This window comes from Phacochoerus africanus, chromosome 11 (genome assembly GCF_016906955.1).
Source record: "Phacochoerus africanus isolate WHEZ1 chromosome 11, ROS_Pafr_v1, whole genome shotgun sequence".
Classification (NCBI taxonomy): domain Eukaryota; kingdom Metazoa; phylum Chordata; class Mammalia; order Artiodactyla; family Suidae; genus Phacochoerus; species Phacochoerus africanus.
The window spans coordinates 22,284,943-22,309,915 of NC_062554.1; the positions used below are offsets into that span (position 1 = coordinate 22,284,943).

The 24,973-nt window shown below is 38.1% G+C and overlaps 1 protein-coding gene across 1 annotated transcript in view; it reads left to right on the forward strand.

Annotated features, from left to right (window-relative positions):
- The window catches only part of TYR (tyrosinase), an 89,494-nt gene extending 67,815 nt beyond the window's left edge, over positions 1-21,679 (forward strand). The window contains exons 4-5 of the mRNA XM_047753112.1: positions 10,457-10,638; positions 21,069-21,679. Coding sequence (XP_047609068.1) covers positions 10,457-10,638; positions 21,069-21,298 — 412 coding nt within the window. The 3' untranslated portion in view covers positions 21,299-21,679. The remainder of the gene's footprint in view (positions 1-10,456; positions 10,639-21,068) is intronic.
- Positions 21,680-24,973: the final 3,294 nt, after the last annotated feature.

Here is a 24,973-nt window from a genome sequence, read left to right on the forward strand (position 1 = left end):
GAGTCTGGTAGCTCTTCGCTTGGCCAGAGGCTTTTTTTTTTTAATTACTCAAAGAATTTATTACATTTATAGTTGTACAATGATCATCACAATCCAATTTTATAGGATTTCCATCCCACAACCCAAGCACATCCCACCCCCCAATCTGTCTCCTTTGGAAACCGTAAGTTTTTCAGTGTTTGTGAGTCAGTAAGTATCTGTTCTGCAAAGAAGTTCATTTTGTCTTCTTTCAGATTCCACATGTCAGTGATAGCATTTGAGGTTGATGTTTCATTGTCTGACTGACTTCCCTTAGCATGATAATTTCTAGGTCCATCCATGTTGCTAAAAATGCCGGTATTTCGTTCCTTTTAATGGCTAAGTAATATTCCATTGTGTATATGTACCACATCTTCTTGAGCCACTCCTCTGTCAATGGACTTTTAGGTTGTTTCCATGTCTTGGATATTGCAAATAGTGCTGCAGTGGACATTGGAGTACCTGTGTCTTTTCGAGTCATGGTTTTCTGTGGATAGATCCCCAGAAGTGGGATTGCTGGATCAAATGGTAGTTCTATGTTGAGTTTTCTGAGGAATCTCCATACTGTTTTCCACAGTGGTTGCACCAATTTACAATCCCACCAACAGTGTACTAGGGTTCCTTTTTCTCCACACCCTCTCCAGCACTTATTGTTTGTAGACTTTTTGATGATGGCCATTCTGGCTGGTGTAAGGTGGTACTTCATAGTGGTTTTGACTTGCATTTCTCTAATCATGAGTGATATTGAACATCTTTCCATGTGTTTTTTGGCCATCTGTATGTCTTCTTTGGAGAACTGTCTGTTTAGATCTTCTGCCCATTTTTTGATGGGGTTGTTTGGTTTTTTGGCATGGAGCACAGAAGGTGTTAATAAATTTTGGAGATTAATCCCTTGTCAGTCGATTCATTTGCAAAGATTTTCTCCCATTCTTTGGCTTCTCTTTTCATTTTGTTTAGGCTTTCCTTTGCTGTGCAGAAACTTTTAAGTTTAATTAGGTCCCATTTGTTTATTTTTGTTTTTACTGTCATTACTCTAGAGGTGGATCTGAGAAGATGTTGCTGTTGTTTGTGTCAGAGAGTGTATGGCCTCTAAGAGTTTTATAGTTTCCTCTAAGAGTTTTATAGTGTCTGGTCTTATATCTAGGTCTTTAATCCATTTTAAGTTTATTTTTTGTGCATGGTGTTAGGGAGTGTTCTCATTTCGTTCTTTTCTACGTAGCTGTCCAGTTTTCCCAGCACCACTTATTGAACAGGCTGTCTTTTCTCCATTGTATATTCTTGCCTCCTTTGTCACAGGTGAGTTGGCTGTAGGTGCGTGGGATTAATTCTGGGCTTTCTATCCTGTTCCACTGATCTATATGTCTGTCTTTGTGCCAGTACCATATGGTTTTGATGACTGTTGCTTTGTAGTAGAGTCTGAAGTCTGGGATCCTGATTCCTCCAGCTCCATTTTTCTTTTTCAGGATGTCTTTGGCTATTCTGAGTCCTTTGTGCTTCCAAACAAACTTTAAAATATTTTGTTCGAGTTGTGTGAAGAATGTCCTTTGTAATTTGATAGGGATTGCATTGAATCTGTAGATTGCCTTGGGTAGTATAGTCATTTTGATAATATTGACTCTTCCAATCCAAGAGCATGGTATGTCTTTCCATCTATTTGTGTCATCTTTGATTTCTTTCATCAGTGTCTTATAGTTTTCAGAGTAGAGGTCTTTTGTCTCTTTAGGTAGGTTTACTCCCAGGTATTTTATTCTTTGGATGTGATGGTAAACAGGATTGCTTCCCTAATTTCTCTTTCTGATCTTTCATTGGTGGTGTTTAGCAATGTCGTTGATTTCTGTGTATTAACTTTGTATCCTGTGACTTTGCCAAATTTGTGATTAAGCTCTAACAGTTTTCTGATAGAGTCTTTAGGATTCTCTAGGTATAGTATCATGTCATCTCAAAGAGTGATAGTTTTACTTCTTCCTTTCCAATTTGGATTCCTTTTATCTCTTTTACTTCTCTGATTGCTGTGGCTAGGACTTCCAAAACTATGTTGAAGAGTAGTGGCAAGAGTGGGCATCCTTGTCTTGTTCCTGATCTCAGCGGGAATTCTTTCAGCTTTTCACCATTGAGAAGGATGTTCGCTGTGGGTTTGTCATATATGGCCTTTATCGTGTTGAGGTAGGTTCCCGTTATGCCCACTTTCTGAAGGGTTTTTATCAGAAATGGGTGTTGGATTTTGTCAAAGGCTTTTTCCACATCTATTGAGAGGATCATATGGTTTTTATTCTTCAGTTTGTTCATGTGGTGTATCACACTGATTGATTTGCAGATTTTGAAGAACCCTTGCATCCCTGGGATAAATCCTACTTGATCATGATGTACAATCCTTTTAATGTATTGTTGGATGCAGTTTGCTAGTATTTTGTTAAGGATTGTTGCATCAATGTTCATCAGTGAAATTGGTAGTTTTCTTTTTTTTGTGGTATCTTTGTCTGGTTTTGGTATCAGGGCGATGGTGGCCTCATAGAATGAGTTTGGGAGCATCCCTTCCTCTGCAATTTTTTGAAATAGTTTCAGAAGGATAGGTGTTATCTCTTCTCGAAATGTTTGATAGAATTCGCCTGTGAAGCCATCTGGTCCTGGGCTTTTGTTTGTTGGAAGTTTTTTAATCACAGTTTCAATTTCAGTTCTTGTGATTGGTCCATTCATCTTTTCTATTTCATCTTGGTTTAGTCTTAGAAGATTGTACCTTTCTAAGAATTTGTCCATTTCTTCTAGGTTTTCTGTTTTATTGGCATATAGTTGCATATAGTAGTCTCTTATGATCCTTTGTATTTCTGTGATGTCCGTTGTTACTTCTCCTTTTTCATTTCTAATTTTATTGAGTCTTCTCTCTTTTTTTCTTGATAAGTCTAGCTAAGGGTTTATCAATTTTGTCAATCTTTTCAAAGAACCGACTTTTCCTTTCATTGATCTTTTCTATAGTTTTCTTCATTTCCATTTCATTGATTTCTGCTCTGATCTTTATGATTTCTTTCCTTCTACAACTTTAGGTCTTGTCTGTTCTCTCTCTAGCTGCTTTAGATGTAAAGTTATTATTTGAGCTTTTTCTTGTTTGAGGTGGGCCAGAGCTTTTTGAATTTTATCTTCTTGGAGAGGCCTTGAAGCCCCACAATTATGTTTAAACAAAGACATTTATTATCATTTAATAATGAGGTTTTTTTCCAATTGATAACTATTTCAAAACTGGGAAACAAAAAAATCCAAAAGGGTGAAAAGATAGAAAACCACTGGTCTTGACGTTACATAGCTGCACTTCAGTGCGTTTTGACTGACTAGACTTTTGACTGGTTGGCTAGAGGCATCTCAAACAATGGTTCTCAAAGACAATGTGATTATCTCTTCTGGCTTTCAGGCAAGATGACATCTGAGAAAAATGATCCCAGATTCTCTTATCTGTCTTACTGCTCCCATAGCTTCTCTTATCATCTACAGGCTGAGAGGTTCTCAATTTATATTTACAGAGCAAATCTTGCTCTGCTGAGACCTCCTAGGTCCAAATATCCAGCTTCCCAACTGGCATCCCCATCAGAATGTCTCAAAAGCCTCTTCGAGCTCAGCACATAGCATCTTCAAAAATCATGATATCAACATCCCTTCCTTATGCTATGCTTTTCCACGCACCTGTGTCTTTGGGAATAAAATATCTATCCAGCCAGAAAAATGTGGAGTCTTCTATGCTGCCTCACCCCTGAGTTGTACTTCTTGTTTAGATACACATCATCTTTTTTACCTGGGTATAATTTTTTTACTGATTTCTTCATCCCTTGTTCCTAGCACCTCAACTCTGACTATCCTTCAGTCCCTTCCCTGCATGCAACCTGTGCACTCTTTATTAAAGAGTCATCTGATCCTGTTACCTCCACCCTCACAGATAGAAACAGTGACTTCCTATTGCTTTTAGGAAAAATTACAAATATTTCTCACATGTCCTCAACTGCCCTTCAGGATTTGGCCCCCATTTCTTCTCTAGTCTTACCTTAATCTGTGCTTTCCATAGATCCATCAGTCATTTGTTAGGTCCTTGAACTTGCTATGAGCCTCTCATTTAAGGCCCTTGCAAATTCTGTTCTCCTTTATAGAAACATTCTTATACACTTCCATACTCTTATACTCGGTATGCTTACAGTCAGTCTTCAACATCATCAGACTTTCCTAAAGCCTGTGGAATCAATGGGACTCCCCATTAAATTGTATTGCCATGTTGCTTTCTTCTATAGTATTTGCTAATCTGTAATTATAGATTCATTTCTGAAATTATCGGTGTTTATTTCCACCATTAGCTCCAAGGAGGACAAGGACAGAGAACTTCAATATCTGGCACAGAATCAGTTTATTATAGGTGCTCATAATATATATCTCTATGTATCTATCTATCTATCTATCTATCTATCTATCTATCTATCTATCTATCTATACTATCTAGTTGAATATATGTTCAACAGTTTATGAAATGGCTAAATAAATGAATGAAAACGAATTCTGTTATATTTGTGCATTCTAAATTGTAGCAGTGATATACTAAAGCAAATCAGTTCCCTAATATCTGACTACATTAAGGCCTACCTACTTGATTACACCACAGCTCACGGCAACACTAGATCCTTAACCCACAGAGTGAGGCCAGGGATCGAACCCGCAACCTCATGGTTCCTGGTCAGATTTGTTTCTACTGCATCATGATGGGAACTCCTCCAAATAAATTTTAAGAATAATTTTCTGTTTACACAAACGTTGCAGAGTTCACATATACCCCCACATCCAGTTTCCCCTGTTCTTAACAACCTACATCAGTATAGAAGTTTTGTCACAATTAATGAAACAATATGGATATATTTTTATTAACCAAAATTTATACTTTATTAAGATTTCTTAGTTGTGATCTAATGTCTTTTTTGTTTTTCGAGATTCCATCTAGGATGTTGTATTACATTAAGTGATCATGTCTCCTGAGCCGCCTCTTGCCTATTTTTCAATATTTCAAAATATTGAAATATATCCTCTTGGCTATATTTCAATTTCAAAAAATTGCTCCTCATGACAATTTTTCAAACTTGCCTTGAAAGGAAACGTTGATAGTTTTGAGGAATACTGCTGAGATATTTTATAGAATGCCCCTCTATTGGAATTTATCTGATGTTTTCCTCATGTAGACTGGAGCTGCATGTTTGGGGGAGGAAAACAACAGAGGCAAAGCACCATTCTCTTCATGTCATATCAAGGGTACATGCTCTCAACATCACTTACCAGGGTTGGTGTTAACCTTGACCACCTGACAGATGTCATATTTGTCAGGTTTCTCAAACTCCTAAATGACTGTATCCTCCCTCCATCCTGTACTCCATGGAAGAAAGTTTCTGTGCACGGCCCACACGTAAGGAGTAAAGAGTTGAATATTGCTGCTTTACGTACTCAGAATGCCTACATACTTATTTTGAATTCTTCCACATGGTAGATACATGCATGTATATCTGAATGTATGTATGTATGTACAATATATCAGTATGGGCTCACCTATACTAATTTTATAATTTTGGTTATAATCAATATTTATTCTGTGACCCAAGTTGAAACTATTCCTCAGAGACTATGTGCCTTTCAGATCATTTAGCTCTAAGCCACTGTTTTTATACCAGACTCTGTTGGTATTATGGTAAAGTATAGGGGAGGGAACGTGTTCCACAATATTCTGGTTACATTTGTCTCTTAGTTGGCCAGTGTTTGGGGGCTGTGACCTTCGCGAGCGTTCCCCCAATGGGACAGATCTTGGTTTCTTTCCCCCTTTGTCTTCTACTCTTTTTTTAGTTGCAGTTCCCTATGTATTTCCTTGGGGCTCTGACCCATGTAGCCTATGTTTTAATTCCCCTTAGGTGAGACAGGAAAGCTGACGGAGGCTGGACTCAGAGAAATTCCTTTCCTCCAACTGGGATGAGGCTCTAGCAGTTACTTCCCCTGGAATAAAGGGCTTTGTTACGGAGAAGGCTCTGGAGGTATTTCGCAGTGGTCATGCTCTCCCTCCCCCGACAGAGCCAGGAGAGGGTATTTCTCAGATCTTCATTGTGAAAAATCTGGCAGAGTTCCTAGAGGTAAAAGCCCCACATGTGAGGGAATCCTCCAAGACTATGGCTCCCAAGACTTACCATCAGGAATTGTCCATACACAACCTCCAGCCATTCATCAGTGTTTAAGTTTATGGATTCAGCTGCTTCTCCTCCTGATAAGCAAAGCAAATAGAAGTCCTCTGGATGCATTATCTCCGCAGTTTGGGGGGAAGGAGTTTGTCCAGAGACCTCAGTTATCTTAGGAGTCCAAGAAAAGTTGTTGACGTTCCACTTACCTGCCTTTGTTTTGTTGTAAGGATGGGACTGACCAGACGTCCAGTTTACTTTTATGCATAAAACACATCGCTCCTTGTTTCCATCTGTGATCATCTTAACCTTTTCCTAAACCCTCTAGTGTGCATTTAATTGTTGCTTAGACTTCCAGAAAACCATCTAGATACAGTTTAAATGAACCTTTGGTGAGAAGATAATTTTCTTCCCCAAATGTCAGTATGATTATCCAAGTTAAACCTTAGTATCCCGAGGTGAGCCATTCTAGACATAGTTTGATGAAATTAACTGAAAATGAGAACCACTGAAGAAGAATTTAAACAAGATTAATACCTTCATTTTAAAAGGCTGGTAAGGTGGGCGAGCACATGGATAGTTTCATCCATTATATCTTTTGGTGCTAAGTATCGATGTCCTTGTCCTACCTAGGTAAAGACTTTTCATTTCTTGGCAGAAACAAGATTATTTATAAAGTGCACGATAGGAGTAATTTTTCTCAGTTGATAAAAGGCACAAGTTTTGCCTCAAGCTCTTATCTAGTAGCATATTGTTTACTGGGCTGTTTCTAAATTAGTCAAAGTTTAATAGGAATGGGGGGAGATTAATTATTAGAGGAACTCCTTCTCCTTAAAAAATAGACTTACCACTTTAAAACTGATTAACATTGTTTAAACATATTTAATATCATTTAAGTATTGTTTAATACAAATATAATGTCATAAAATAGCATGTATTATTATATTTGCATATTTTAAAAACTAACAAAAATAGGGAGCAGTTAAGTGTGAATTTTTTCTTTTCTTCTTTTTCTTATTTACATTTTCTGAATTGTATATCTTAAACAAGTAATGCTTTCATGAAAAGAAGAAAACTGTAAACGTTAAAATAAGAAGACTAAATCATAAAATTACAAGACTTGAATAGAATTTGGGATTTATTTGGTAAGCCAGTCCCTAATTTCTTCAGTTGAGGAAATAGAGGTACACATAGAAAAACCAAGCTTCTTGAAGCCTCAGTTTTCACATTTCTGCTTAAAGAATAATACCGTTTTTTAAAGACCCAGCTTGAATACACATGGCTTCAGCATTTCTATTACAGCATGTCTCATGTCTCTCACCAGTTATAAAGTTCTTCCAGTAGAACATGAATCAAGAGGAGAAGAAAAAAGAAAGAAGTGCTATGGGAATAATGGTGACTTCTGCTTACCATTTGTCCAACACTTGGACATATATCTTACTTATTTTAATTAATCCTTTTAAAAAATGTTTTTATTATTATTATTATTGTTATCTTTTTAGAGCAGCAGGTACAGCATATAGAAGTTCCCAGACTAGGTGTAGAATCGGAGCTACAGCTGCTGGCCCACACCACAGACACAGCAATGCAGGATGTCTGCAGTCTACACCAGAGCTGGCAACAACACCCAACCCTTAACCCACTGAGCGAGGTCAGGAATTGAAACTGCATCCTCATGGGTACTAGTCGGCTTTGTTCCCGCTGAGCCACAATGGGAATTCCTAATTAATTTTTAATTGAAGTGCAGTCAACTTGCAATATTTCAGGTGTATAGCAAAGTGATTCATTTATACATTAACTATCTAGCTGACTAGCTAGTTAGCTGGCTATCTGTATTCTTTTTCACTTTCTTTTCCGTTATTGGTTATTACAAGATATTTAACACAGTTCTCTGTGCTATACAGTATGTCCTTGTTGTTTATTTTATATATAGTATCTGTTAATATATATTATATATATAGTATCTGTTAATATATATTTTATATATAGTATCTGTTAATCCCAAATTCCTATTTTATCCCTCCCCTCTCTTCCCCTTTGGTAACCAATAAGTTTGTTTACAAAGTCTGTGAGTCTGTTTCTGTTCTGTTAATAAATTTATTTGTACCATTTCTTAGATTCCACATATAAGTGATAGCATATGGTATCTGTCTTTGAATGATTTACTTCACTTAGCGTGATAATCTCTAGGTCCTTCCATATTGCTGCAAATGGCATTGTTTCATTTTCTTTTATGACTAAGTAACATATATGACATCTTCTTTATCTGTGCATCAGGTGATGGACATTTACTTAATTAGTCCTTACAATATCTTTAGGACGTAAAGATACTCCCACTCTGCAGATGAATAAAAGATATTAAACAGGTTAATACATTTTAATAATTACCCTTGTCACAACCCACAGAACTCAGCTTTTCACACAGGTTCATGTTTCTTCCAAACTTAACATATGTAAGTACTCAGTAAACTTATTTAATACTTGAGCTATTTAAGGAGCATTTGGCATTCATGGACCAGATTTTCAGTGTCTACAGCAGCCTGCTAGTCCCTCAGTTAATTCACAATTAAAAACAACTTTGACCACAGCTAGTATTTGAAGTCCAGATTCTCTAAGCAAATAGAATTGTTTTTCATCATGGAAAAAATGAGCACCAGTGCTACCATCTGTCTTCCTTGTTCTCTCTCTCCCTCTTTTTTCTTTTTTTGGTCACACCCATAGCATGCAGAAATTACCAGGTCAGGGATCGAGCCCGTGCCTAAGCAGTAACCACAGCGACAGCAGTGATAATGCTAGATCTTTAACCCACTGAGCCACCAGGGAGCTCTCCTTGTTCTCTTTTTTATTGTGCTTCAAGGGGTTTTTTTTTTTTGTTTGCTTGAAGCATTATCACTTTCTTTTTTAGACACCACCTCTCACATCATTCACTAACTTTTTACCTCTGAGCTTAAATTCTAGAGCTAAGTAACAATAGCTTATCTTTTTAGCAGTTGCATAAAGATTATCTCATTGGAAACAGATAGGACAGATATTATTAATTTCATTTTAAAGATGAAAAGGCGAAGCCTTCAAGAGGTTCAGTGATTTGTTGAAAGTCATCTAGCTCATAAATCACAGAGCCAGGACTCAAGGGGATTTCTCTGATTTCAGACCTAGTGTTCCTTCCTCTGTTACAAGGTCTGATAATACAAAGCCATTCTCTTTGTCACACTTTTAATTATCCACTATCGATTCTTCCATAGCCTAGTTTCACTTCCATTCTTATGGGACCTTTTTGATTCCTTAGTTTTTTAGCTTTGGTTCCAGTCAGAGTTTTTAATTGCATGCAACAGAAACTAACTCTAGCAGATTTAAACAGGAAATAAATATGCTGAGATGATATTGGCTAGGTCAGGAAATCATGGAGAAGTAGGTTGAGAAATAGGTGGGAACAAGGAAGGAGGGCAGCAACCAGATCATTTGCTAAAACTGCTCTGCCGAACACAGGGTGCCCTTGGACAGTGAATACCTTTACTGATATCTCTGGTCTCTCTGCCCTTAAAAACAGGATGTTGGTGGCACAACTGCCATTGCCCACTGCTAGAACGGTTTTTGTTGCCTTTGTGTCAGCTTCTCCAGTTTCCAAGTCTTAGATAGGTTTGCCTGATTGGCTTGGTATTGATCCTGTGGTCATGCTCTAGCTTCCAGGAAAGTTGAGAAACCACAAGTGTAAATATTTTTAGCCTCTATCATAGAAGATGAATTCTTTATCCCAACAAGATTCATTAAGCATGCATTTCACCAAATATAACAAGGAGGTTGAAATAATTGAAAGAGTGCTAGCTACCACAACCCCCCAAATGGCCAAATTCCAGTACTGATTCCAATTTAGTTTTACATGTTCTTTCTTTGGGTGAACTTTCTTTGAGATGAGAAACATATTTAATTTACAGCTGTGTCTCAGTTGTCACTCAACCAATAATTATTACACTTGTGCTGTGGCATTCTGAAGTGTCTAAACTTTTCATGTAAGTTTCATTTATCTTTTAAGAAATTCTTTTTTTCAGAGTTATCCTCTAATATGTATCTCAAGTGAGTGAGCTTTGTCAGGGCCTGACAGCATGAACTGGTACTTTATGAAATATTTTCAAAGCATGAAAACTGTATTTGGCATCTTTACATGGCTTGAGATATTAAGATATGCCTTGTTATTTTAAGTTGAGAAGTCCACATTTTTTCTTTACAAACAATACGTTTCTGACTCTGAATATTCCTTTCCTCTGCAGTATTTTTGAACAGTGGCTTCGAAAGCACCACCCTCTTCTTGAAGTGTATCCGGAAGCCAATGCACCCATTGGACACAACCGGGAATCTTACATGGTTCCATTTATACCTCTCTACAGAAATGGTGACTTCTTTATTTCATCCAGAGACCTAGGCTATGACTATAGCTACCTACAAGATTCAGGTAAAGTTCAGCTTCTTTCATCACAATTGCTGAGTCTCATGTGACCAGATTCTTTTGAGAGAGCACAAAACCCTAGGTTTTTACAGTGTTATCCCCAAATTCCTTAAATTGGGGAAGTGCATTGCAACCATTAGCTCATCACTGATTTATTATTACATAGACCAGCTTGCAAGCGTCTTTAAATTCCTGTCCATTCTGCTTAATACAGGGCATTTTGTACATGGCAACCATGGGAAGAGCACTAAAATTAAAATCAGAAAAAAAAACGGGTGTGAGATCTGACACTATAAACTGACTTTGGTGTGACCTTTGGAAATTTGACTTCCATTCCCTGACTCTCAGTTTCTTTACCTAAAATATTAGGATCAGAATACCCCCAGGAGATGTTGTAATAATTCAAAGAATGTGATATGTTAAAGAGTCTAGTGCAATCAGCACAAGATAAACATCTAGCAGTTTTGGAATCATCTTTGAAACTTCCTGCTGGGGTTACCAAGAGAACTCATGAACATTGTGATGTTGAACCCAATTAATAATGATAACAGCTATTATAATAATAATAATTGTTATGACTATGATTAAGGTAGTAATATAAAAGCCTAGGACTGTAATTCAATCTGGGCTTTATATAATCTACCTGAGTAGAACTATGTCAGTTTCTTCTTGACGAATGAGGAACAGAGAGGAATGTCTCCCCATCTCTAAGAATTTGCTACGTACCATATATGCACTATTAATCAACCAGATGTTAGGCATGTATTATTATACCTAGAGTGAGGTGAGGATGCTGATGCTAAAATACTTTAAATGACATTCCCAATCTCAAACACCAGACTGTGGAAGAGCCAGATTTCAACACCACAGGGTCCTCTCCATTGTAACACAAGATGGTCAACAATTAAACAACAGTTAAAACCACACGTGGCTTGTGGATAAGAGGGATTCGACAAGCGTTGATGTTTCATTATATGCATTGATAATTCATGGAAACATAAACACATTAGTAAAATAAGATAAATTAATGAATGTTAGTTACCAATTTCCTACTGTTGTGCTAGACTTTAGTGACACATAATTGACTGACCATAGTTCCCGACCTTGAGGACCTCTAAATTCAGTGTGGAAGTCGGACAATTGTGCAAGAAAGTGTGAGACATCAGGTTGTGCTAAGTGCAGTAGTCATAAACAGAAGCCTACAGGAGCACAGAGGAGAAAGCAATGATTTTGGAGTAGTTGAACCTAGAAAGACAAGGCCTTGAAGGATGAGCAGAAGGGTAGCAGGTAGAAAAGGGCAGGGAATATTCTAAAGTAATAGAATAACCAAAAATAGAGGTGTAAAATATGCTGTGTATTTGGAGAATGCTAAAATCTCCTGTTCGAGTACTAAGAGCAATGGGAAAAGTATACTGAGGAGATAAATTGAGTCATTTCATAATAGCTACCACATAGTGAATCTTTTTAGGCGCCAGGAGTTCTAGGTTTGCTATATGCATTGTTTCCTTTAACCTTCATAATGACCCTATGAAGTAGGTGCTATTATTTTTTCCCTGATCATTGATGAGAAAACAGAGGCTTAAAGAATATACGTAAGTTGTCCCAGGCCACCCAGCTACTATGAGGCAAAGCAGAACCACAGTTTAAGGGCAAAGGGAGAATCTGTATTTCATCAACGTTTTCCTGCCCTTTGGGGAATCATTAGTTGGACAGATACAGGTTTGATTGACCTGTTTTGCTTCATCTGAAGATCATAACCAATGGAAGGAATACTAAAATGTCTGGTAGAGAGATCAGTTCTTTGAGAATCCTGAGATCACTGAGAACAGAGGGTTTTGCAGAGGGTGGGGGTGTGGCAAGGGGGGGCTTCCTGTGTGTCCACAAAAGGGCAGACTCAAGTAACAGGTTTTCCCTTCCTTCCAAAACAGCCACAGTACATAAAGAAAAGAGAATATTGGTAACAGTTTTTCAAAGGTTCGCCACTGCGGATTCATAATTTCTACTTCCAGAACATAACAGACTCTTTCATGGGTTCATGCTTTTGATCATACTATTATTTTTTCTGGCTAATTTCTGATCCTATCTGTGCATTTGTCACACTTTGAGATACAAACTTATTTTACATATATACATTGTCATGTTTAGTCACTTCTTTATTAGAGTCACATGGTCATCTTTCTACTTGTGAACCTCTCCCTTCTTTACCTAAGCTGTGAACCCTACAAAATCAGAACTGATAACTTGCAAAATCAGAATCGATACCATACTCCAGTCTGAGTACCAAAGGGTATCTGGTATGGGGTGAAATCAATGAACTAATTTGTATACAAGTGAAATTCATCATGAAGGATCATGTCTCTTTACCAATACATAGAAGGAAAGCTTGTTAGAAAAAAGTCACTTCTCTTAATGCCCAGGGCATTTTTTAAAATATTTTAACACATTTCAAGTCTTCTATCACACTAGGTATTTTCTAGGTGATTTTACTGGTTTATTTATTCTTTCTATAGACATATGTTAAGTACCTTGTACAAAGCACTCTCTTAGATACTGTGGATACAGTGGTAAACATGCAGCCTCTGTCTTCACAGAGCTTGCATCCTAGTGAAAGAGAAAGGCCTTAAGCCACTATTAACCCAATGACATTTATTTAGAGATGTACCTGTCTCTACTGTGCAAATGATGAATGGTGATGGGATTCACTGAGATAGTAGCAACAGGAGCAGGGCCAGGCAAGGAGGAATCTCACGGTTACTGTTCCCCAGTATACTGTTACCCACGGTATCTGTTCCCCAGTGGAATGGGGTGATATGAGACATCGGGGTGACTATTCTCTGAGGCAGCTGGTAGCCAGAATCTCAGAGGAGATTCTGCCGTGCAGATAGTAACATGAGAGACATCAGCATATAAATTAGCATCTTTGCCAATCTGTATGATCTTATATAGTAGTTCTTTTATTCTATTTTATAGGTAATTAGATTGAGAACAGGAAGATAAAGTGACCTAGAATTAGTCACAGAGCTCGTAACTGGCAAATACAGAAGCCCAAATGAATTCTTCCTCCAATACTCCACACAAGAGAGGATTCTCTTTATAGCTGTCTATCTTGTACATGTATGTTCCACCTCACTGCTCCTTCCCTCATGTCCAAATGGGTCCTTTTTACTGAGGAGAAAAGGGAAAGGAGGCTCAAAGAATCACATTAGCCTTTGAAGGTATTTATTCCTTATGGATAAGTTTTTTAACCTTTAAACATTTTAATAGGGTATAGTTGATTTACAGTGTTGTGCCAGTTTCTGCTGTACAGCACAGTGACCCAGTCATACATCTATATAGATTCTTTTTCTGATGTTATCTTGCATCATGTTCTATCCCAAGAGACTGGATATAGTCTCCTGTACAGCAGGACCTCATTGCTTATCCATTCTAAATATAATAGTTTGCATCTATCAACCCCAAACTCCCCATCCATCCTACTTCTTCCCCCTCTCCCCCTTGGCAACAAGTCTATAGTTAAATTTTTTAAAATCAGAGTTTTTAGGAGTTGCCGTCGTGGCACCGTGGTTAACGAATCCGACTAGGAACCATGAGGTTACAGGTTCGATCCCTGGCCTTGCTCAGTGGGTTAAGGATCCGGTGTTGCTGTGGCTCTGGTGTAGGCCGACGGCTACAGCTCTGATTAGCCCCCTAGTCTGGGAACCTCCATATGGTGCGGGAGCGACCCTCAAAAGGAGCAAAAAAAAAAAAAAAAAAAAAAAAAAAGACAAAAAAAAATCAGAGTTTTTAAACTATTTTCAATGGTTTCTCTTTCTAGAGTACTTTTCATACAGCTGTGAATTGACACCACTACTTTTAAAGTTTTACTTTAAAACAAGCAATGGCAATGCCTATTTTCTCTGTGATGTATTATTGCTTGTTCTGTTGTACACTCAAGGAATTTACAGTTTATCTGTGTTCACTGCTAAACTTTAAGCTTACTAAAAAATTCTTTAATTTCCTGATGTAATTTTGTTCAGGCAGTTAATTATTCATCCTTTAGGCAGTCGGGTTTATAATTACTTTAGTGTTTTCTTTAAAGGGCAGCTGATGTCTCTTCTTGCCTTAGTCAAACATTTTCTTTTATAATTGAATTTAGTGATGCTTTTAAAAATTGAGTGGGAGGTGATTTTGATGCCTGCATAACTGATTAAAAGGTGAGACCAAAAAGCCCTTGTTCATGAAGTGTTGCATCTTTGATGGTACATACAATCCTGCTTTCTACATGGTACTACTTTCTTAAGGGTGTCCTTCTTCCAATATAGTTCAAAAGACCTGGACTTTTGATTTTAAAAACAAGAGGAGGAGACATGTTCACAGGAACTGGAGTGTCTCATTCTGCACATGGGATCCGATGAGGACTCTAAGTCACGGATTTGTTCAGTTGTGCTTGCCTACGTGCATACATGGGTGTATACTGTTGCTGTCAGCATCCCACACTCAAGGTCCAACTCCCTCTTCTACTCAGTAGGATAATCTCCCAGGATGCCTTCCCCAACTCCCTAGACAGATCTAGAGATCTTTTCCCCATGATCCCACTGTTTCTTCCACTACATGCTTTCACTGCAACAATAATTCATTGATCTGTCAGCCTCCTCTTCCAGTTGTTATTTCTCTCAGGCCAGGGGCTCTGCTCACTCCTCCTTTCACATGTGGTACCTGAGCTGCTGCCTGGCATGTAATGTATCTCAGCAAACATTGCTGACTGACTAAATGAATGAATAGAAGAATGAGAGATACATAAGGCACACTGCTTACTCTCAAGGGTTTGTGATCAAGCCTGAAAAGTAAGGTAACAGATAAGCAATTACAACACACAGACCGTCGTGCCAAAGGTCACGGAGGAGCAAAGAAGGAGCCTGGGATCCAGTAAAGGAAGCTGAGCTGAATCAATGATCAAAGCAGCTTTGAGAGAGACAAACTCTTATAGGAAGTTGGTTCATTTGAAATATTGATGGAATTACTGTGGACTAAGAAGAGTCATTCAAAGCTATAAGTTGCTTTTTATGTGAAGCACATCATACCAAAGGTTATACGTACATTGTAGAGTTTAAATATTACAGGCAAATTTTCTAAGTTAACAGATCGCTAATTCATTAAATTAGGATAGTGATTCCTAACTACCTCATATGTCTATTGTGGGGGCATGTGAATGAGCTTTGGAAATGACAGAGCACAAAAAATAACTATGTAATTATTCTGAAAAGAATGGGCAACAAGAAAAATGGAATTTTAAGCAGGTAAAAATAATGGAACTTTTTTTTTTTCGTGTTTGCAGCATTGTTTGTTTTTTACTTTTTATTTATTTATTTATTTATTTAGGGCCACATCTGTGACATATGGAAGGTCTCAGGCCAGGGGTCGAAACAGAGCTATAGCTGCTGGCCTACACCATAGCCATAACAACGCCAAATCTGAGCCGCATCTGTGACCTACACCACAGCTCACGGCAGTGCCAGATCCTTAACCCATTGAGCGAGTCCAGGGATCGAACCCGTATCCTCATGGATACTAGTCAGATTCACTTCCACTGCATCACAATGGGAACTTCCCGTGTTTTACATTTTTTAAAATTAAAGGATAGTTGATTTACAATGTTGTGTCAATTTCTGCTGTACAGCAAACTGACCCAGTCATACATATATATGCATTCCTATTCTTGTATTATCTTCCAACATGGTCTATCCTAAGAGACTGGAGATAGTACCCTGTGCTATTTAAAATATGGCACAAATGACCCTATCTACAAAACAGAAGCAGAGTCACAGATAGAGAGGATAGATAACTATTGACATTAAGAAATAATTCTCTTGTGGCTCAGTGGGTTAAGGATCCAGCTTTGTTGCTGCTGTGGCACAGGTTTGATCCCTGGTCTGGGGACTTCTGCATGCTGTGGACACAATCAAAAAAAAAAGAAAGAAAGAAAGAATATAAAGGTGCACTATTGAGGTTCAAAAGCAAATAACTGAGAAAGGAAAATCTAATTTTTTTGTTGAAGCCATTGAGAAATACAGAACATTTCAAAGAGTCCATGCATGACAGTAAAATTTGAGACCACTTAAAATCAATTGAAGTAAAGAAATAATAAGACTGGGATTTCCACTCTCAACATAGTTTTGGAAGTCCTAGCCACAGCAATTAGACAAACAAAAGAAATAAAAGGCATCCATATAGGAAGAGAAGAGATAAAACTGTCACTCTATGCAGATGACATGATACTATACATAGAAAACCCTAAGGACTCAACCCCAAAACTCCTTGAACTGATTCATAAATTCAGCAAAGTAGCAGGCTATAAGATTAACATTCAGAAGTCAGTCGCATTTCTGTATACCAGCAATGAAACATTAGAAAAGGAATACAAAAATACGATACCTTTTAAAATTGCACCTCACAAAATCAAATACCTTGGAATACACCTGACCAAGGAGGTAAAGGACCTATATGCCGAGAACTATAAAACTTTAATCAAAGAAATCAAAGAAGATGTAAAGAAATGGAAAGATATTCCATGTTCCTGGATTGGGAAAAACAATATTGTAAAAATGGCCATACTACCTAAAGCAATCTACAGATTCAATGCAATCCCTATCAAATTACCCATGACATTTTTCACAGAACTAGAACAAACAATCCAAACATTTATATGGAACAACAAAAGACCCAGAATCTCCAAAGCAATCCTGAGAAACAAAAACCAAGCAGGAGGCATCACTCTCCCAGACTTCAAGAAATACCACAAAGCCACAGTCATCAAAACAGTGTGGTACTGGTCCCAAAACAGACAGACAGACCAATGGAACAGAATAGAGAACCCGGAAATAAACCCTGACACCTATGGTCAATTAATCTTTAACAAGGGAGGCAAGAACATAAAGTGGGAAAAAGAAAGTCTATTCAGCAAGCATTGCTGGGAAACCTGGACAGCTGCATGCAAAGCAATGAAACTAGAACACACCCTCACACCATGCACAAAAATAAACTCCAAATGACTGAAAGACTTAAATATACGACAGGACACCATCAAACTCCTAGAAGAAAACATAGGCAAAACACTCTCTGACATCAACATCATGAATATTTTCTCAGGTCAGTCTCCCAAAGCAATCGAAATTAGAGCAAAAATAAACCCATGGGAACTCATCAAACTGAAAAGCTTTTGCACAGCAAAGGAAACCCAAAAGAAAACAAAAAGACAACTTTCAGAATGGGAGAAAATAGTTTCAAATGATGCAACCGACAAGCGCTTCATCTCTAGAATATATAAACAACTGATACAACCCAACAGCAAAAAAGCCAATCAATCAGTGGAAAAATGGGCAAAAGACCTGAATAGACATTTCTCCAAAGAAGATATACAGATGGCCAACAAACACATGAAAAAATGCTCAACATCGCTGGTTATAAGAGAAATGCAAATCAAAACTACCATGAGATACCACCTCACACCAGTCAGAATGGCCATCATTAATAAATCCACAAATAACAAGTGCTGGAGGGGGTGTGGAGAAAAGGGAACCCTCCTACACTGTTGGTGGGAATGTAAACTGGTACAGCCACGATGGAGAACAGTTTGGAGATACCTTAGAAATCTACACATAGAACTTCCATATGACCCCGCAATCCCACTCTTGGGCATCTATCCAGACAAAACTCTACTTAAAAGAGTGCACCCGCATGTTCATTGCAGCACTATTCACAATAGCCAGGACATGGAAACAACCCAAATGTCCATTGACAGATGATTGGATTCGGAAGATGTGGTATATATACACAATGGAATACTACTCAGCCATAAAAAAGAATGACATCATGCCATTTGCAGCAACATGGATGGAGCTAGAGAACCTCATACTGAGTGAAATGAGCCAGAAAGACAAAGACAAATACCATATGATATCACTTATAACTGGAATCTAATATCCAGCACAAATGAACATCTCCTCAGAAAAGAAAATCATGGACTTGGAGAAGAGACTTGTGGCTGCCTGATGGGAGGGGGAGGGAGTGGGAGGCATCGGGAGCTTGGGCTTATCAGACACAACTTAGAATAGATTTACAAGGAGATCCTGCTGAATAGCATTGAGAACTTTGTCTAGATACTCATGTAGCAACAGAAGAAAGGCTGGGGGAAAAACGTAATTGTAATGTATACATGTAAGGATAACCTGACCCCCTTGCTGTACAGTGGGAAAATAAAAAAAAAAAACAAACAAACAAAAAAAAAAGAAATAATAGGAGAAGTTGGAGAATGAAGGATAAACATAGAAATAATATTTTGAAATTGTGAAAGCACTTCGTCTGAGCCTTAGCAATTAAGCCTTATTTATTATGTAACCTCTGTGTACTCTGCGTTTTGTCAGACATTTAAAATGTACTATATATTGAAGTGACAAATAGCAATGTAAACTAGGCATTTGTAGTCTCATTTTCAATATAATTTAAAAATGTATTAAAAGCAGTAACTTTTATGTTTGATGAAAATAACTCACATTTAAAAATTTATTTTAGCTTTGTTAGCTTTTGTTGTTTGGATTTATTAATTTTAAATTAATGTCAATCTGTGTTATAAATCTTTTTATTATAATTTATATTGTAATGTCATTCTTTGCAGCTCATTGTCCCTTCCTGATGAAAAGAAACATTAATTTGCCAAATTGTCACATTATGCTTAATGCATCCTAAGAATTTTAGAGGTATCTTAGTGACAGCTGGCAAAAGGACAGTGCCAAGGACAGAAAAGGAGAAAAACACAGGAGAAATGAACAGGGTTTTAGCCCTGTAGCCCCACTAAAGCCAGGGAAGCTCCACTTTTATCTCTTTGAATCAATATTGGGCTTTAATATAGAGTAAACTTTTAACAAACTCTCCTGCTTTAATCGTTTTGAGTTTTTGAGTTGCTGCAGCTGTGGTGCGGGTCCCAGCTCCAGCTTGGATTCGATCGCTGGCCAGGGAACTTCCAAATGCCTTGGTTTACAAAATCCAAGGAAGGGTTTAACATTCAAAATGTGAGAAAGAGAAATGCACCTGAGACTGAGGAACAGCAGGAACCAGGACTAATGGGCCTAAAGATTCATTCTCTGCTCCCCTCTCCCCTACCTTCCCTCCCTCTCTCTCTTCCTCTGTTCCTCTCTTCCTCCCTCTCTTTACCGCTAAGGCTGCCATCAGCTCCTAGGTCACCTGATTCCCAATTCCAGCACAGTGAATTCTGAGTAGTGATTCTGATTGGCTCATCTTGAGCCAGCAGTTCACCGTGAACTAATCAACTGTAGCCAAGGAAATGGGTCATGAAAAATGTTATAGTTCCCACATCAGCAAGAGTGGGAAGGTAAGGATGGGGTAGGTGTGAATGGGGAGCAGACACAGGCTCAAATATCCATGGCTTAAATAAGTTAGTTTATGTATCACTCGAATAGCAGTCCTGGTATGTTGTCAAATGCAAAGCTCCATAATTTCAGAGACCAGAGCTGCTTCTTCCTTGTAGTTCTACAAGACCTAGGTTTTACCCTTGATCGCATGACCCAAGATGGCTCGCCAACATACTATCTACATTCTAGCTAAGCAGGAAAAGGGAAAAGAAGGCATACCTTTTCTTTTTAAGAGAACAGCCCCAAAGCTGCATGTATTACTTTTGCCCAAGACTGAAATCACATAGCTATAATTTGCTGCAAGGTAAGCCCAAAGATGCACTCTCTTCTTTTTTTTATATTGCGAAATGGATATAGAGTGTCTTAGAGTATCTTATAAATAGTGATGAATACTTTAAAATCAAGCAAATGGATGTAATAAATTATTAACTCCAAGAGGAAAATAATGAAATGTAATCAGAGAACAATATTTGGTTCAATTGTGAATCATATTTAAATCCTAAAAATAATGAATATCCTAGATATGGCTTTGACCCCAAGTCATGTTATTATTGTAGTAAAAAGATTGAGGAATTGAAAGGGAAGTTATAAGAGGGCTAAAATCATTGCTTATATATGAGGAATTCCAGAAATAAATTTGATGAATTTAGAGATAGTACTATTTGCCTATTATTTAGAAATATGGAGCCAAATACCAGAATAAACAGCTCAAAGAATTACAGTAGCTGACTTGGGGGGCAGGCACTGTACAATTTACAGATCACATATTAACTATAAACTTGAACACATCCCGACAAGGTGGTATTGTTTTCCTATTTTCCTGATGAAGAAACTGGAGCTTAGGAGTATTAGGTGTACCCTTCCCAAACTCTCATAGCTAGTAAGTAGCAGAGCTGGCATTCATACCCAAGCATCTGAATCCAAAGTACTAGACAAGGATGATGATGCTGCTGCTGCTGCTGCTGCTGCTGCTGCTGCTGCTGGTGATGATGATGATGATGGTAAAAACGATGGAATGTCTTTCTATTTCAGAACCGGACTTTTTTCAAGATTACATTAAGCCCTACTTAGAACAAGCAAGTAGGATCTGGCCATGGCTCCTTGGGGCAGCCGTGGTAGGGTCTGTCCTCACTGCGGTGTTGGGAGGAATCACAAGGCGGTTATGTTGTCGTCGAAAGAGAAAGCAGCTTCCTGAAGAAAAGCAGCCACTCCTTATGGAAAAGGAGGATTACGACAGCTTGTTGTATCAGAGCCATTTGTAAAAGGCTTTGGCCATAGAGGAGGACCTGACCTCACTCTAGCTTAATGGTGTTCAAGTCCCCAGAAGGTGTCCCAGCAGAAACACAGCAGATGATCAGCACTGTAATGGAAGGCAAAGCGGACTCCTCCTTCAACTCAGGAAGACCCCACCTGTGCTTGCTTTGTTTGTATTCTGATCATCCCTTTTGCAGTTTTCCTCAAAGCCCCTGTTTCCAAAGAAAGGATGCCATTTGGTAATGAATAACTCTTAGTTGTATTCTGAACGAAAGTGCTCTCATAAGATATGGAAACAATTTTGATTATTTTCCTCCTGATTGTTTGATGGCATGTTTCATTTATTATCTACTTTCTTTCATTTTAATAAAATTTTAGTGATGAATTTATATGAAATGATGCCTGTGAGCTTGAGAAATACATTTTTATTTTCCTAAGAAAGCGTAATACTTCCTTCACATTTTACGTTCTTGCTCCAAGGTGTGTTATGGGGTTCAAGGAGAAAACAGTCTTCAGCTCCTTGTTGCCATAGGTCCCACTGCATATTTGAAGGTCACTGAACACAAGGGCACTTCCCCTGCAACAAAACTGGCCAAGTGCCTTTCTCAAGACGTGCTCATTAACTATGTTGATCATGATGATAATAATTTTATTAAGAGCTTTTTTATCGTCTAAGAATAACTTAATTTTATTAGGAGTGTTTAAAATGCTGCAAAGCATTTGACAGTAGAGAACAATTTTGTGAACATCAGCCAGTCTGAAGTTCTAATAAAATAACTTATTGCTGTTTTTCCTGGCTAAAGGACCTTAAATTAGGATGTCCAGACAGTTTTGCTTGTTGAATTTCTAAAAATAGTCCAATTGATACTCCATTTGTATTATAACTATGTAGAGCATAAACAACGAGCACCGGTGGGTCGAAGTTATAGAGGATCCAAAAAGAAGTGCAATAAAAGGAAAAACTGACCAATATTCAGAGGTTTCAAAACCAAAATGGACAAACTTGGAGAATAATACGTGGTTGCCACTAGAATTCTTCACATATAGGTTGGATGGCTAACTTGACATGGAATTCTACATAGAAAATTTAAGTATTGAGTTTACAGTCATACTTACTTAAATTGGCTCAGGCTTGTGACAACTCCCCATTCAGAAGCAAGGCCAGATATGCTCTATTAACAATTCCCTGTGATCCTGACACAGTTTTTCAGGGCATTTCACCAGATTCCCTTCTACCTTCTCATCCAAACTCAAAGCACTCTGTCCTGGTATCCCCAAGTCTCTTTAGGTCTCTGTGTCTAGTTTGTATTCCTCTGTTCAGCATTTTCAAATATGTACCTCAGTTTGACTACTTACCTTATATTTCCAACCTTATCTGTAAATACCGTATTTTCACTCTTTCAAAATGGCCAAGCTTTTAAGACAGACTTGTCCAATCCAAGCTTCCAGAAACCTGCCTGAGACTGGCACCTAAATCTCTACATCTCTCAGATGATATCTTCAAGGAGACCCACTGACCTCTATGGAACCTTTCAACTAAAATATCCTACAATCCCTGTAAGGCCTGCAGTGTAGTGTTCAGATTATTGATGAAGGCATTTAGAAATGATTTGCATGAAGAAGTTTGAGCTCTTGAAAATGCCTTTATCTAGAAAAGCCTAAAATCAAGATCACATAATTTTATTTATTCATTTTTTTGCTTTTTAGGGCCACACCCACGGTATATGGAAGTTCACAGGCTAGGGGTCTAATCAGAGCTACAGCTGCCAGCCTACACCATAGCCATAGCAATGCCAGATCCAAGCCACGTCTGCAGCCTACACCACAGTTCATGGCAATGCCGGATACTTAACCCACTGAGCGAGATCAGGAATCAAACCCACGTCCTCATGGATACTAGTCAGATTCATTTCTGCTGCACCACAACAGAAACTCCAAGATCGCATAATTTTAAATGATTACACTTTGTTTAGTCCCAATTTGGATTTCAGAGAAAAGCAAAATCACTCTGTTGACCCATATGGGACAAATGATTTGGGCTAATTTTATTTTTTTCTTTATTACAGTATAGTTGATTTACAATGTTCTGCCAATTTCCGCTGTAGATTTTGGCTAATTTTCATCTAGAGCAACTAAGAACTTACAGTTCCTGCTGAAGTAATGTCATCAAGTCTCAGAGATTACTAATAGTTAATAAACTCAATATTAGAACAAGATTCATCTTCTAACTCACTTCAGCTGTCAGACATCATTTGCTGGTTTGTCAAATTTCTGATGTCTAGAGGAGAAAAGTCAGACAAAGGATGGGAATAGTATATTTATCAACACAGAGGAGATTTATGGGATTAGAGGGCAAATATTAGTGATTACATCCTCCACTTGGTACATAACCAGAAATACAAGATTTAAAATAAATTAGCAATGGCATTTGATGACTGGATTCAATTTAGTTTGGAATTGGAACTAGTGAAACTGAGAGAGCAAGGAGTGGGAAATAAATTTGGATAAAGCCTGAGGAAGATTCTGGAAAAGCAGTAACGGTGATGGTAGTTGCCTTTAGTCTGACCTCAGAATGCAAAACAATTACTGAGCTAGTTTTGCTGTGAAGGCAAAATTTCAATCCCGGTGATTTTTTTTTTTTTTTTGTCTTTTGTTGTTGTTGTTATTGTTGTTGTTGTTGTTGCTATTTCTTGGGCTGCTCCCGAGGCATATGGAGGTTCCCAGGCTAGGGGTTGAATCGGAGCTGTAGCCACCGGCCTACGCCAGAGCCACAGCAACGCGGGATCCGAGCCGCGTCTGCAACCCACACCACAGCTCACGGCAACGCCGGATCGTTAACCCACTGAGCAAGGGCAGGGACCGAACCCGCAACCTCATGGTTCCTAGTCGGATTCGTTAACCACTGCGCCACGACGGGAACTCCCCGGTGATTTTTTAAATCGTTTACAAAGCATCTTGAATAATAGTCGACCCAGGGAATTTTCGTTGTTACTGACAAGGATCTGTACAAAGTTGTTCTCTTCCTTATCACAAGGCAATTCCCTCCTTTATCACTGAACTTCTATATAGAAACCACTTTGTTTCTCGAGAGGCTCAAGTTATCTGTGTGCGTAGCAGCAACATCTGTGATAAACCACCACCACATTGATTCCATAATTTTTCTCAATAAGGTACCAAAATTACATGACTGATATTTCAAGAAACTTGGCGGTTTCATTAAATTCTAATCAACATTATATTCTGCGGCATTGTTTTATAGTGTGGATTTTATAAACTGCTTTGTTTTCTGCTCTGCTGTTTTTCATTTCTACATTACAAGTCACATTTTGTTACAGAGAAAGAAATAAGCAGCTGCCGTTTTTTGTTCCTCTCTCTGTGTTTTACTTTTTTAAAAAAGAGTATTTTTAGCACCCAACCTTTCCAACAAGTCAAATATATAACTCTCCATCTGTAGACATAAATATGTGGTGGGTACAAGTCATTTCAGCCAGTGTCTCTAGCAGGCTGACAACTGACATTGATTGTGAATGTTTTTAAATAGCCTTTTCCTTGTTTATATGGGCTTTGATTTGTAGGAACAGTTTTCTTTTGTCATCATAAAAAAGGCCTCATTGGGGCCACCTATTGTGAGCTTGTGCTCTTTTGGAGGGCATGCCAATAGAACAAAGGTCCACGTGCCTTCT